The sequence below is a fragment of the Nannospalax galili genome, unplaced genomic scaffold (genome assembly GCF_000622305.1).
Source record: "Nannospalax galili isolate Female #2095 unplaced genomic scaffold, S.galili_v1.0 scaffold1233, whole genome shotgun sequence".
NCBI lineage: Eukaryota > Metazoa > Chordata > Mammalia > Rodentia > Spalacidae > Nannospalax > Nannospalax galili.
In genome coordinates, this window is record NW_008333791.1 from 141297 (window position 1) to 157554 (window position 16258).

The 16258-nt window shown below is 40.2% G+C and overlaps 1 protein-coding gene across 1 annotated transcript in view; it reads right to left on the minus strand.

The window, feature by feature from the left end:
• Gpbp1l1 (GC-rich promoter binding protein 1 like 1) overlaps positions 1-16258 on the minus strand; it is a gene marked incomplete in the record, with an annotated part of 57426 nt that overhangs the window by 18258 nt on the left and 22910 nt on the right. Inside the window, 5 exon segments of the mRNA XM_029561288.1 lie at positions 2274-2360; positions 9364-9647; positions 10332-10461; positions 14932-15044; positions 15630-16258. Coding sequence (XP_029417148.1) covers positions 2274-2360; positions 9364-9647; positions 10332-10461; positions 14932-14991 — 561 coding nt within the window.

Consider the following 16258-nt stretch of genomic DNA (forward strand, 5'->3'; position numbering starts at 1 on the left):
CCAGGCTTGTACTGGATAAATTTTTAAAAATATTTATTTTTATTTAATGTGTATGAGTGTCCTGCACCCATGTTTTGCAGTGCCTGCAGAGGTCAGAAGAGGGCACTGGATTCCCTGGAACTGGAATTACTGATGATTGTTAGCCACCATATGGGTGATGGGAACCAAACTCATGTCCTCAGTAAGAGCACCCAGTGTTCTTAACTGCTGAGCCATCTCTCCAGTGCCCTATCTACATATTTTACCTGTCTGAGAATGTCCTGTGTAGTGGAGATCATAGAGGGTGCAGTTTTTTCTTAGTAATATGTATTCAAATTTCTCTCCATGGCTTGCTAGCTCATTTATTTGACTCCTGAATACCAGTCCCTTGTTCGGTTGTATCACATTTTAGCCTCTCATTCATCTACAGGAGGGCATTTTGATTGCTTTCAAGTTTTGACAATTATGAACAAAACAGCAGTAAACATCTGTGTGTGAGATTTTGTGAGAATGTGTTTTTTTCAATTCCTTTGGGTAATTACCAAAGGCTGTGTTTCTGGGATAGGATGGTCAGAGGTTGTTCCGTTTTGTAAGAAACTGTCTCTTAGGGTGGCCATACCATTGTGCACTCCTGCCAGCAACAAGTGAGAGTTCTGGTTGATCCACATCCCAAGATGCACTTGGTATTGATGGTTTGCTGGACTATAGACCTCCTCAGTGGTCTATAGTGGTTGCCGTGTTTTCTTGTTGTAGAGTCTACTGGTTTCTTAAGTACCACACCAACTCAATACTTGTGGTAAGGAGCTGCCCTGATATTTCATAGTTCCATCTATAAAAATTCTAACTCTGTCTGTAGTTGTGTTGTCCCCCCGCCCCCATAATTTTTTTGTTTTTGGTCTTTTTGAGACAGGGTTTCACTGTAGCCCCAGCTGTCCTGGAACTCACTATGTAGACCAGGCTGGCCTTGAACTCACAGAGATCTGCCTGCCTCTGCCTCCCAAGTGCTGGGACTAAAGGCGTGCACCACCACCCAGCTGAGAAAGAAATAATTTTTATTTCTTTCCCTAGTAATAAAGAATTTAAAGTTGTGCTTTTAGAATGGCAAAGTCAGGGCTGGAGAGATGGCTCAGCTCTTGCAGAGATCCCTGGGTTTGATTCCCAGCAATCACATGGCAGCTAACAACTGTTTGTAACTCCAGTTCCAGAGGACCCAGCACGCTCTTTTGACCACGTTGGGCACTGCTAGACAGGGGTGTCCCTATCTACACACAAGACAATACACTCACTCATACACATTAAAAAAAAAAAGGCAAAGGCTACCTACCCCATGCTCTAGAAGGGGTCCCAATAGGTGTGCATGGCTGATTCTGTTTGTCAGCTTCTGGATTTAAAGAAGGCTAGGAAAAAAGGGATGAGTGGTTAGTATAGAAAGCTCATCACTTTGGCATTTTTCACAAAGTAGTTAGCTATCACCACAGAATCTGCCAAATAATTACAAATGGTCAGTGTTCACTTATTTAATACTGTATTCAAAATTTTAATAGGTGAAAATGTTGAAATACAAAATCAACAGGTATTAGCTGGGCATGGTGGCACATGCCTTTAATCCCAGCACTTGGGAGGCAGAGGCAGGTGGGTCTCTTCGAGTTCAAGGCTGGCCTGGTCTACATAGTGAGTTCCAGGGCAGCTGAGGCTACAGAGAGACCCTGTCTCAAACAAACAAACAAACAAACAAACAAACTACAGGTATTATGTCAATTGTAGCCTCTCTTGAGTTTTATTTTCTTTGACATAAGGATTTCTTTCTTTTAATATAAAGCAGACTAAGGAAGCATAGAAAGCTGCAGAACAAGAATGGGCATGGTAGTGCATCCCTTTGATCCTAACACTCAAGAGAAAGAGGTAGATGGATCTTTGTTAGACTGAGGCCAGCCTGGTCTACATAGCAAGTTCCAGGCTAGATGGGGCTACTGGGAGACCCAGTCTCTTACAATCTCCCAAAATAAAGAATGGGGGTCATTTTTCTCAGATTTAAAGAGGATGATATGGTCAATAAAACATGTAATATTCACTGCATACAGAAGAAAGCCATATACAGTACTGTACTAGGAATACAAAAGCAATTAAGAATAGCCCTTATCCTCACAGGATTACTCTATCACTATCATAAAAGGTTCCAGGGGCTAGGAATTCACCTTAAGGAAGAACTACTGAGGAAGGAATGGATAATTCCTTGACTGAGTACCATGTCAGGCAACTACTGAGAAACATCCTTAATGATTTAATTCCGTAGCTGGAAAATGGATGAGTCCAAGTCCAGAAGGGGTCCCAATAGGTCTGCATGGCTGATTCTGTTTGCCAGCTTCTGGATTTAAAGAAGGCTAGGAAAAAAGGGATGAGTGGTTAATATAGAAAGCTCATCACTTTGGCATTTTTCACAAAGTAGTTAGCTATCACCACAGAATCTGCCAAATAATTACAAATGGTCAGTGTTTACTTATTTAATACTGCATTCAAAATTTTAATAGGTGAAAATGTTGAAATATAAAATCAACAGGTATTAGCTGGGCATGGTGGTGCACGCCTTTAATCCCAGCACTTGGGAGGCAGAGGCAGGTGGGTCTCTTCGAGTTCAAGGCCAGCCTGGTCTACATAGTGAGTTCCAGGGCAGCTGAGGCTACAGAGAGACCCTGTCTCAAAGAAACAAACAAATAAAAAAGTTACAGGTATTATGTCAATTGTAGCCTCTCTTGAGTTTTATTTTCTTTGACATAAGGATTTCTTTCTTTTAATATAAAGCAGACTAAGGAAGCATAGAAAGCTGCAGAACAAGAATGGGCATGGTAGTGCATCCCTTTGATCCTAACACTCAGGAGAAAGAGGTAGATGGATCTTTGTTAGACTGAGGCCAGCCTGGTCTACATAGCAAGTTCCAGGCTAGATGGGGCTACTGGGAGACCCAGTCTCTTACACTCTCCCAAAATAAAGAATGGGGGTCATTTTCCTCAGATTTAAAGAGGATGATATGGTCAATGAAACGTGTAATATTCACTGCATATAGAAGAAAGCCATATACAGTACTGTACTAGGAATACAAAAGCAATTAAGAATAACCCTTATCCTCACAGGATTATTCTATCACTATCATAAAAGGTTCCAGGGGCTAGGAATTCACCTTAAGGAAGAACTACTGAGGAAGGAATGGATAATTCCTTGACTGAGTACTATGTCAGGCAACAACTGAGAAACATCCTTAATGATTTAATTCCATAGCTGGAAAATGGATGAGTCCAAGAACAGAAAGTGCAATCAGGACAGGAAAAAAGAACAGAATATTAAGTGATGTACAGTCAGTCTGACTAGTATGAGGGGAAGAAAGGAGCTTCTGTAGGAAGGGATTAGTAAATAGGCAATGGCCAGATTGTGGAAGCTCTCTTGAGGAGATTAAGTTTTATATATTTATTTTTCTTTTTGAACAGAGTCTCATAGGCCAGGCTGCCTTGAACACACTGTGTCCTTGAACTTCTGAACCTCCTGCCTCTACTCCTAAGTGCTTGGATTACAAGGAGTGTACCACCACACCCGGCTGTTTTATTCTTTAGATGATGGGACCCATCTATCATGAACAGACTTAATGTGATCCAATCATTAATCTACAAATCACTCAGCAGCGTTAGGGACATATATAAAAGCTTAATGATTAACTAAGAGACCATTAGATGACCAATTTCACAGTCCCTAGAGCAATGAAGCAGAAAGCATAAGGGAAGAGGAGAGACAAGTTAAAGAGCAATAGGATGGTTCTTCCTTTGCCCTCATTTATTTAAAGGAAACTTACTATATTTATTTGTCTGTGTATTTGTGCACACAGTGTTGTGTGTAGAGAGGAGACATACTTTATGAGAGATGGTCCTCTCCTTCTACCATGTGAGACCCTGGGAATTAAACTCAAGTTGTCAGGCTTAGCAAAAAGCACCTTTATCCACTGAAACATACTGCCTACTCTTTTTGTGCGTGTTTGTTTTGAGATAGCCTTGTCTGGCCTGAGACTTGGCCGTGCACTCTCAAAAACCTGCCTGCCTCTGCCTTCCAAGTGCTGGAATTAAGGCATGTGCTATGAGCTCAACTCTAGTCCTCCATAAGAGAAGCATGTGCTTTTAACTGCTGAGTTATCACTCCAGCACAATGATTTTTTAAAAACTAGCTTAAAATATAAACAATTGAGGTGAGATGGCTCAGCAGGTAAAAGCATTTGTTGTACAAACCTAATGGCATGAGTTCAACCTCTATATCCCATGGTGGGACAAGAGAACAGAAAGTTGTTCTTTGACCTCCACAATGAGGACATGGTTCATGCACGCCTGTATTCACACACATCACACACTCAAAAACACACTAACAAATAAATATAAACAGGAATGAGTAAAACAAATGATTGGTTAATAGGCAAAACTTCTATTAACAACCACAAATTTAAACAACAAAACATTAAGGCCAAGTCAAAAACACTTTATAAGCCTCACTCCCAGACTCCACATCCTTTTTTTCACAAAATCAACTATCCAGACTTAAGATATCATCTCTTGGGGCTGGCAAGATGGCTCAGTGGTTAAGAGCACTGACTGCTCTTGCAGAGGACCTGGGTTCGACTCTCAGCACCCACATGGCAGCTGTGAACCGTCCTTAACTTCAGTTCCAGGGGAATCTGACACCCTCCTCTGACCTCCGGGGCATTGCACAACATGGGGGCACTCACATACATGCAAGCAATACACTCATACACATAAAATAAAAATAATAAATAAAATATTTATAAGAAATCATAAGCTGATGGCCCATAGAAATGTAAACAGCACATTAAACATAAGTGGAAAAAAAAGGATATCATCTCTTTGCATTTATTTATTTATTTATTTATTTATTTATTTATTTAACTATCCAAGTGTTTATTCCTGAACACTTTTTAATTTTTTTAGTCTTTTTGAGACAGGGTCTTCCTGTAGCCCCAGCTGGCCTTGAATCCACAAAGATCTGCCTCCCAAGTGCTGGGATTAAAGGCATGTGCCCCCTCGCTCAACTCCAAACACTTTCTATAGATTAGAGGTCATATGCTTGTTCCTAAAGTGAGGGAGGTACAACTGTGAACCCACAGCTCTAACTATATTTGATGTAATTTAAACCATTGTAGTTCCCTTTAAATGATTCCTGTTAATTGTTCCATTTTTGGCCAGTGAAAACCTCTTCAATCTTTTTATTAAAATATTTTATTTATTATTTTTATTTTATGTGTATGAGCATATTGCCTGTATGTAAGTGCACCAGTGTCATGCAATGCCCCAGAGGTCAGAAGGAGGGGTTAGATCCCCTGGAACTGGAGTTATGGGCGGTTGTTATCTGCCTTGTGGGTGCTGGAATTGTGGAATTGAACCCTAGTCCTCTGCAAGAGCAGTCAGTGCCCTTAACCTCTGAGCCATCTCTCCAGTCCATTTTTTTTTTTTTAAAAAACACTTTTATGTATGTTGTGTGTATGTGTATACCTGTGTACCTGTATGTGTGCATATACATGCATGCCGTTAAGCACAAGTGGAAGTCAGAGAACAATTTTCAAAAGTAGGGTCCCAGGGACCGTATTCAGGTTATCAGGCTTGGTAGCAGGCACTGAACTCAATTAATCCACAATGCTAGGCCACTCCCCATGAATCTTTTTTTTTGGGGGGTGTTTTTGAGACAGGGTCTCCCTGTAGCCCCAGCTGTCCTGGAACTCACTACGTAGACCAGGCTGGCCTTGAACTCACAGAGATCCACCTGCCCCTGCCTCCCAAGTGCTGGGATTAAAGGTGTGCGCCACCACTCCCAGCATCCCCATGAATCTTTTGATAGAACCATAGCACTCATTAACTCCTTCCTATGTAGGATGAAAAAAATAATTTATCTTATGAATATCTTCTTTAGAAATATTTCAAGACCAAAACCTAGGTTCATTGATAATGGAGGTGATCACTATTTTCAATATTTTACAGGAAAAAGCTTGGAAATGCATCCCTACGCTCATGATGAGGTTATACATCCTGATGAAATCACTGTTAAGTTGAAAATGTCTTGAAGAAAAAAATGCATTTTCCTTCAAGAATGCTAGGTAAGACCTGCTGAGTCATCTCTCCAACCCTTTTCTTTATTTTTATCTTATGTGTATGAGTGTTTTGTCTACCTATATGGAAGTGGTGCATGTGTGCAATGCCTGCAGAGGCCAGAAGAGGGTGTTGAATGCTCTGGAACTGGAGTCACAGAAGGTTGTTAGCCACCATGTGGGTGCTAGGAACCGAACCCTGGGTCCTCTCCAAGAGCAGTCAGTGTCCTTAACCACTGAGCCATGTCTAAACCTGATTTTACTTCTTTTTCTTACAAGTCTCGTCTCTTAGGCACCTAAAAGATATATATACTTCTCAGCATTTAAGCTATTACTTTGCCTTGGTTTTCTTGGGAGAGTGTCCAATTATATATGCACTTGATCTTTTTGGCCAAACTAGTTTTATTAAAAAAAAAAAAAAAAAAAAAAAGTTTTTTTTCGCAATCTCATTGTAGTTTTTAAAATATGAAGTATCTAAAAACTTAAATTATCTAGGGTTTGCTCAAAACATGGTATTTTGTAAATTTGCTCCTGGCATGTTCAGTTTTGTGTCCAGGGGCTGTGGATGGCTTTGATTTTATCATATAGAAAGTCTTTAAAAAATGATTATGTGAGGTGTGAAAACACTCACCTTTAATACCAGCACTTGTGAGGCAGAGGCAGGCAGATCTCAGTGGGTTCAAGGCCAGCCTGGTCTACATGGTGAGTTTCAGGCCAGTGGGGGCTACAGGGAGACCCTGTCTCAAAAAGACCAAACAAAACAAAACAAAACAAAACAAACAAAAAAAAGGCTTCCATATATTAATTTCTTCACAAAAATAATGGTAATTCATTTGTGACTTTTTTTCATTCAACCTTCATTGTTTTCTGACATCTCGTTTCTCTGTAATGTTAATGTTTTAGCCATTTTCTTAGTAACATTAAGTTTTAAGGTAGATTATAATTCTTACCTTTTTTTAAATAAAAAAGATGGTGTCTGTATGTGTGCATTCCTGCAGAGGCCAGAAGAGGACTTCAGATTACCTGGGCTGGAGTTACAGGCTGCCTTATGTGGGTGTTGAGAACTTAACTCAGGTCCTTTGGAAGAACAGCAAGTGATCCTAACTGCTGAGCCATCTCTCCAGCCCCAATTCTTATCTGCTTTATAATACACCTCTCTTACAGGTGTACTATGCATCATTGCTGGGACATTATTCTCCATTTCCTTTTCTCCAAGAATACAGATTTTAAGAAGAATGGCACCTAGAGAAGCACTTCAGCATTTGCTCTTTCTATGGACCATAGGATTCAATTCTAGAAAGGTTTAGGTATATTTAATAACAATGAATTATAAAATGTTTGGGTCAAGCGCTGCTAAATTTACTCCTTACTACAATGCTGTATGATAAACATTACTATCACTAACAACTTCAGGAAACTTACGACTATTTAGGTCCAGTATGAGCCAAGAAAGGTGCTGACTGCCAAATCTGACAATAAGTTAGATCCTTGGGAACCACATGGTAGAAGAGATTTAGTTTGCATAAGTTGATGCCCACCAACCCATACATACACACACTAAATAAAATGTAAACTCTTTAGGACCTGCAAAGGTTTTGTTAAAAAATAAAAAAGACTAATGTGCCCAAAGTAAAAATTATTATAGGACGAATTACCTCAGTTTAAAATAAAAACTTTCTAATTAATACAAAACAAAATGGTATAGAAAACCTGCTTATATAAACAACTAGATCCCAATAGATTTTTTTTTTCCCCCCTTCAGAGAAAGGGTCTCCTTGTGGCCCCAGCTGCCCTGGAAAGTGAAGCACTTTAGGAGTTTATAGGAGGGAGGATCTCTGAGTTCCAGGCCAGCCAAGACTACATAATAAGATCCTGTTTAAAAAAAACTAAAAACCCCAAAACTCAAGCAAAAAATATTTTATTTATGTCTGTCTGTGGATACCAATGGAAGCTAGAAGGCAATATCAATGGACTGTTTGTGAGCCACCTGACATGCTGGGATGAGAACTCAGGTCTTCTTATAGAGCCTTGACTGCTCTTAACCTCTGTGCCATCGCTCCAGCCTGTGTTTTTATTCTAAAAAATATTTTATTCATTTAACACTTTTTTTTTTTTTTTTTTTTTTTTTTTTTTTTTTTTTTTTTTTTTCTTTTTTGAGCAAGGTCTACTGTGTAGACCAGTCTGGCCTTGAACTCACAGAGATCCACCTGTCTCTGCCTCCTGAGTGCTGGGACTAAAGGCGTGCGCCACCACACCCGGCAACACTTTATTATTTTTATTTTATGCGTATGAGTGTATTGCCTGCATGTGTGTAAGCGTACCTGTGTTGTGCAATGCCTGTGGAAGTGAGAAGAGGGCGTAGGATGCCCTTAAACTGGAGTTACAGAGAGTTGTTAGCTGCCATGTGGGTACTGGGAATCGAACCCAGGTCTTCTGCAAGAGAAGTGAGTGCTCTTAACTGCTGAGCAATCTCTCCAGCCCCTAGCCTGTATTAAAAGAAAAAAACTTTTGTTTACTTTTTTATGTGTATGAATGTTTTGCCTGTATGTGTAAGTGCACCCATGTTGTGCAATGCCTGTAGAGGTCAGAAGAGGGCATCGAATCTCCAAGAACTGCAGTTACAGATGGTGGTTAGCCACCATGTGGATGCTGGGAACTGAACATGGGTCCTCTGCAAGAACAGCCAGTGCTCCTAAACCACTCCAGTCACCATATTTTTTTTGAGATTTATTTTATGTTTAGGAGTGTTATGACTGTTTTGCCTACACATACGTATATGTATTGGGTATGTGCCTGGTGAGGGGAGAAAAAGGGGCTGTATCCCCTGGAACTGAAGTTGAGATGATTGTAAGCCTCCATGTGGGTGCTAAGAACTGAACATGGATCCACCCTAATACCAAGATATACACACAAAATAAATATAAGTTAAATATAATAAAAAAATTAAAACAATTATTTTATAAAATAAAGAGCAAAATCAACACTCTAATGATAAAGGCAATTTAACATGCAGAAAAACATTTACTAGTGGGCCTTTTCTCTTTTTTTGGTCTTTTTGAGATAGGGTCTCCCTGTAGCCCCAGCTGTCCTGGAACTCACTATGTAGACCAGGCTGGCCTTGAACTCACAGAGATCCGCCTGCCTCTGCCTCCCGAGTTCTGGAATTAAAGGCGTGCACCACCATGCCTGGCTGGGGGCCTGTATTTTTAAGAAATTATTTGTTTAGTTTTAACTACATCTAAAAGCTTCAGACTTACAAAATCTTCCTCTTCAAACTGTAACTTTTCCACTTTATCTTCTTTTTTCTCTTCTCTAATCTCTGTAGGTGGCTTTTCTTGAAAGGCACAACCTTTCCGGGAGTGGAAGCTGCCATTCCAGTGTCGATGGTTCCCTGATGCTCCACTACGTTGGCTCACACCATCATGACCCCGGGAAGAACCATGCCAACCAGATAGGTTCCCTGTGATTCCAGCATATGTTCCCTTGGAGACACCAGAGTCCACAGAGTCATGGTGAAATAGGGTGGATTGGTGCCAGGAATCTAAAACAATAAGAAAAAGTATACATTAAATTGTCTCTTTTCTGTAAATTCACAAACAATTGAGCTTGACGCCTCTTGACCTGGTTTATGGCACTGCCCAAAGATCTTCAGGGAATCTTTTAAAAGAAATTTAAAATAATCTTTATTATTTTTATTTTATGTGTACAAATGTATTGCCGGTGCACCTGTGTCATGCAATGCCCGCAGAGGTCAGAAGGGGGCATTTGATCCCCTGGAACCGCAGTTACAGTTGTTAGCTGCCATGTGGGTGCTGGGAACCAAACCCAGGTCTTCTGCAAGAGCACCTAGTGTTCTTAATCGCTGAGCCATCTCTCTGGGAATCTTTTCAATAAATCTACACAAAGAAACCATTAAATACATCTTTTCTTATAAGGCAATTCTCACCACCCCATGTGCAGGGAATCAAACCAAAGCCACTGCATGTATCAAGCTAATGCACTTACCACTGAGCTAGATTCCCAGCCTTTCTAAATGAATTCTTTAACTGAAAAGGTGAATCATGAAAACATAAACACATTAGGCCTAGAAAGTAAAGATGACTAGAGAATCTAAGAATTATATTCAAAACGGGATCCTATTATTTTTAGATAGGGACATAATCCAAGCCTGGGTTTGGCCTGAGTTGCTGCTTAAATATGATCATGAAACTAAAAAATGACTCACCTCCTGTAGTCCGTAGAGGTCCATTGTTAAAAAAGCCATCAGAGGAATTATGTCTACGACGGCTTATTCCAAATCTAACTTCTCCACGGGATAGGTTCTCTCCGTGTTTTTCAAAAGTGGCTGTAGATGACTAATATGATAAAATGTAGAGACAAAAAAGTATTAGTTTATTTCAATATCTTATCAGGTGTTCAAGAAACAAGTAATAGGTGTGGTGCCCGTAATATCAGTCCAAGGCAGACTGAGACAGGACTGCCACAAGCTCAAGGCCAGCTATATAGGGAGACCTTGTTTAAAAAGAAAAAGAAAAAAAAGAAAGCTGGGCATGGTGGCTCACGCCTTTAACCCGGCACTCACAGGCAGAGGCAGGCAGATCTCTGTGCATTCAAGGCCAGCCTGGTCTACATGGTGAGTTCTAGGACAGCTTGGGCTACAGGGAGACCCTGTCTCAAAAAGACCAAAAAAAAAGATATGGTATTATAGGTGTGGAAACATCATATCCACTCACCAGTTTTTCTTTTGTTCTTTCTTGTTTTTTTTTTTTTTTTCATTTAAGGTTTATTGATTTTATATATGTATGAGTGTTTTCCTTGCATGAATGTATGGGCACCATATGTGTGCACAGTTCCTGTGAAGGCCAGAAGAGTATGTCAGATCTCCTGGAACTGGAGTTATAGATAAGTTGTAAGCCAACATGTGGGTACTTGGAACCAAACCCATATCCTCCGCAAAAGTTGTAAGTGCTTTTAATGACTGAGATAACTCTCTAGCGCCTTGTTTTTGCATTTTGAGTCTGATTTTATAACCCAGAATTCACTATGTAGCCCATGCTGCCATCAACTTGTGGTAATCCACTTCCTTTTGCCTCTACAGTACTAGAATTACAGGCAAGAGATGGCAATACTGTAATTTTATATCAGCTCCATTTTACTCATTTATGTATGAAGAAAAAAGGGAGATTAAGTATTTGAATTTACATAAGTTAAAAAAAAAACCTTGAGCTAAATAGGTTAATTCTAATTGCCTTCCTATTCTGAAAAATTTTATTCTGAGTCCTTTTAGGGGGTTATATATGTGTTGGTGTGTGCACATGCACATAGATCCGAGGCCAACATCAAGTGTCTTCCTCAATTGCTCTCTATTTATTAAGGCAGGGTCTTTCAATGAACCCAGAGCTTACTGACTCAGCTAGCTTAACTAGCTCCAGGGATCCTCTTTCCACCTCCCAGTCACTGGGATTATCATTAGGATTACCTGCCCAGGTTTTAAGTGGTTGCTGATGGGATCCAAACTCTAATCTCTGTTTGCACAGTAAGTACTTCATCAAATGAGTCTTCACCCCAACATAAATAATTTAGGTTATTAACTTTACTGGATTGTGGGGTGCCTAGATAACTGGTAAAGCATTCTCTGGGTATGTTTGTGAGGTTGTTTCAGAGAAGGGTTAGTGAACTAAGTAGGAAAGACCTACCCTGAATCTTGCTAGGACTATGTCCAGCATTTGACCCTCTATGAACAGGTACCTTTTTTATTTTGCTCCCATCACCAGTAACATGAGATTCCATAAACTTAGACTTGCATCAGCCACTTTTCAAGGGGCTTCCAGATCTGCTTTGAAACAGGATTGCAAAAGACCCACATAAAGTACCAGATATGGACGCAGGGACACCTATAACCCCAGAACCATAAGAGGTAGAGACAGGAGGATTGCTGGGGCTTACTGGGTGGCAGCTAGCTCTAGCTTCAGTAAGAAATCTTGCTTCAAGGGAATAAGGTAGGGAGCAAGACACTTGATTTCTTCCGTCCTCACAGTATAGGCCACACATACATATACTGCCCACACCCCAAAAAACTTCAATAATAGTTGATGGTATCAATCATTTTACCCATTTTAGTGGGTTACAAAGGTCTTCTCCTATACTTTTTCTAAGTTCTTTGGTTTTAGCTTTTTCAAAGAATTTTATTTATTTTTATTTTATGTGTCTGAGTATATTGCCCACATGTGTTTAAGTGCACCGCTGCTATGTAATGCTCAGAGGACAGAGAGGGCATCGAGTTCCCTGGAACTGGAGTTATGGACAGTTGTTAGCCACCATATGGGTGCTGGGAATCGAATCAGGGTCCTCTGCAAGAGCAGCCAATGCTCTTAACTGCTGAGCTATTTCTCCAGCCCCTGGTTTATTTATTTTTTTATGTGTATTAGTGTTATGCCTGCATATGTGTAAGCGCATCCCTCAGAGGACAGAAGAGGGTGCGTCAGATCCCCTGGAACTGGAGTTATAGACAGTTGTTAGCTGCCATGTGGGTGCTGGTATTCGTACCCAGGTCCTCTGCAAGAGCAGCCAGTGGTCTTAACTGCTGAGGCATCTCTCCAGTCCTGGTTTTAGCTTTTTAAACTTATCACTTCCCCCATTAAATTATCTTGACAATGGAGTCAAAAGTCAACATTTAAAAAAAAATTTTTATTTATTTTTATTTTATGTGTATGAGTGTATTGCCTGCATGTATGTGAATGCACCCGTGTCACGCAATGCTGCGGAGGTCAGAAGAGGGCTTCAGATTCCCTTGGAACTGGAGTTAAGGACGGTTCGTAGCAGCCACGTAGGTGCTGGGAATGAACCCAGGTCCTCTGCAAGAGCAGTCAGTGCTCTTAACTGCTAAGCCATCTCTCCAGCCCCAAGTTATTTATTTCTTAATTTATGTCTGTGTGCCCATGTGAGTTTCTGTGCACCACCTGCATGTAGGTGCCAGCACAGATCAGAAGAGGGTGTTAGATCCGCTGGAACTGGAGTTGGCAACCATGACGTAGGTGCTGTGATCCAAATCTAGGTCCTCTGCAAGAAGAGTAAAAGTGTTCTTAACTGCTGAACCATCTCTCCAATCCCTTTAATTATTTGACTTTATTCATTATACTAAAACAATCATTTGCTTTTTAAAATGTTTTTCTGGATCCAACCACAATCCATGGGTCAGATAAGGCTAATTATGAGACCTTAGGAATCTCATGAAGAAAATTCAAAGTGCAATTTTAAAGAAAAGGTTGTTGGTCTAGATGAGACCATAAACATTCCCCCAAATTGACATCTAAAAATAGAAAATACAGGCTGGACAAATGGCTCGGTGGTTAGAAGTGGTTTTACTTCTTGCAAAGGACCCAAATTCAGTTATGAGCACCAACATTAAGTGGCTTACAACCATCCATAACTCCAGTTCTAGGGATTCCAACACCTTCTGGTGGCCTTTGTGAGCATACACTTTATTTTTTTTATTTTTTTGGTCTTTTTGAGACAGGGTCTCCCTGTAGCCCCAGCTGTCCTGGAACTATGTAGACCAGACTGGCCTTGAACTCACAGAGACCCACCTGCCTCTGCCTCCCGAGTGCTGGGATTAAAGGTGTGCCACCACGCCTGGCATGAGCATGCACTTAAAAAAAAAAAACAAGAGCCAGGCATGGTGGTAATTCTAGTACTCAGGGAGTAGAAGCAGTATTTTCACCACATAGGAAGTTCCAGGCCAGCAAGGGCCATGAAGTACGACCACGTCTCAAAAACACCAAAGAAAACATACCAGAAAAACTACTGGGCTATGAATATAGCTTAGTAGTAGAATGTTTGTCTACTGTGTGCAAGGCCTTGTGTTCAACTCAATAAAACCAACCAACCAAAAAACACAAAACAAGCTGGGCACACTTAAATCCCAGCATGTGGGAGGCAGAGGTAGGAGATCTCTGACAACCAGGGACAGCCTGGTCTACCTAGCAAGTTCCGGGATGGCTGGCGCTACAGGAAAACCCTGACTCAAAAATACCAAAACCAAAAAAGCCTTATTAGTCAGGTGTAGTGGATTTATGTCTGTTACCTTAGAACTCAAGAAGCAGAGAAAGAAGGGTCATGATAAAGTTCAAGGCCAGCCTGGTCTACATAGTGAATTCTGGGTTAGCCAGGGCTATAAAGACCCTGTCTCGGGCTGGAGAGATGGCTCAGCAGTTAAAAACACTGGTTGTTCTTGCAGAAGACCCAAGTTTGAATCCCATCACCCACATGGCAGCTAACAACTATCTGTAACTCCAGTTCCAGGGGATCCGACAGCCTCTTCTGTCCTATTGCATGGCATGGGTGCACTTACCTACATGCAGGCACACATAAAATAAAAATAATAAACAAAATATTAAAAAAAAAAAAAGACCCTGTCTCAGTATCCCACAGAACCCTCCACCAAAACCAAACCAAAACAAAAACCAAACTAGAGAGGGGAAGTAGAGAGAATGGAAGGAAAAACCTTTAGATACACACTAAAAAAAAAAAAAAATTTTTTTTTGGAGACTATGTAGATCAGGTTAGCTTCCAACTCAGAGATCTACCTCTACTGTACTGAGTGATAGGATTAAAGTAGTATGCCCCCAGGCCCAGCATTGATACCCTCTCAAAAGAAAGTTTTTGAAGATAGGTTTGAAATCCTGAAGAAATGTGGAACATATAGTGAAAACAAACAAAACATCAAAACAAGAACACAGCCTGAGACTGTAAATGAAAGAGAAGTCATAGGCCAATCAGGATGAAAAGTACTACTGTGTAATTACTGTAGATATGGAAAAAAGTACCTTAGCTGACTGTGGCGTTGAGAAATTTAGCCAAGCAGGAACAAAGTCATGCTGCGCCATTTAGGTCCAGTGTCTTTTCAACAAGATGAGGCATCAAACCTCATGGCCAGGATCTAAACGAGACAATGTACTTATCACAATATGACACCACTGTGTAAGGGGGCCTGAGACTATCTACAAACTACTTTTAATATTTTAAATCTCAGAGTTCTAAACAAAAGCAATGGTCTCTTATTTCATATGAACATGAAAACATACAAATATAGGAAAATATGATGGAAGTCTGGAAGATTATATGAAAGAAGCAAATGCGTTCTTGAATTCATCCCAATATCTTTGAAGTAAAAAAAAAAAAAAACCTACTTAAAAAGTTACAGTGGATATCTATTAAAAGAGATTAGTCTGCTTTAGGTATTGCATAACTTTCGGCAAAAGCAGTAGAAAAGATCTTTCTAGAAAAGGGAAATACCACTCAAGAGTTTCCATTTAGCTCACAATCATTTCCTCAAAAATCAATTTCTATCAGTTTTCTTGAGCGATCCACTGGTGTACCTTACCCAAATCATCCCATCAATATTCTCCAAAATTAAATACTGTAGAAGGCAACATATTTTTTTTTCATAGCATGCATGCATGCATGCATACATACATACATACATTCAATTTTCTTCCAAAGTTAAGACATGTATAATATTTACCCCCAGAGTGTCACCTCTGTGGTCCTGTTCCCCGAGTCTGCCAGCTGGATCTTCTATGAGATTTTCTGGTGAAAGGGTGCTTAAGTAGCCTGGCCAGCAGCACGCCTTTTGATGAAGCACAAAGAAGCCCAGCTCTGTGTGGCTCACTCTCTTAATCCTCAATTGCTCATCCTGAACTACCTAGTTTCTGACACCTTTCCAAAGGGGGGGAAGGGGAAAGGGGAAGGGGGAAGGGGAACATAAAAAGTTATTTGTTACATTTAAAAAAGGGGGGGGAAAGGGGAAAAAGTTATGTCTATGTTCACCTCATTCAACTTCCTTGAGTAATGGCACTATGATCTTGCTTAAATAAGTAATACATGGACATTTGCACAATGAGTGCAAATACTGTTCATAACAAGGTCATAGCTAGAAGACAGATGGTTTCAGGTGTGGACAAGAAATGTCATCAAGGTGATAAGATCAAAAGTAGAATAGTAAAGCACTATAAAAGATCTTTTGTGGCAAAACATTCACAACAAAAGCCTTTAGAACAAAAATCTCATTATCTTATACAACTGCTTAAAACAGTGTGTGGATATATGTTTATATTTGTTTTAACCTTAAAAATCTAAAGACATAAGAAATCT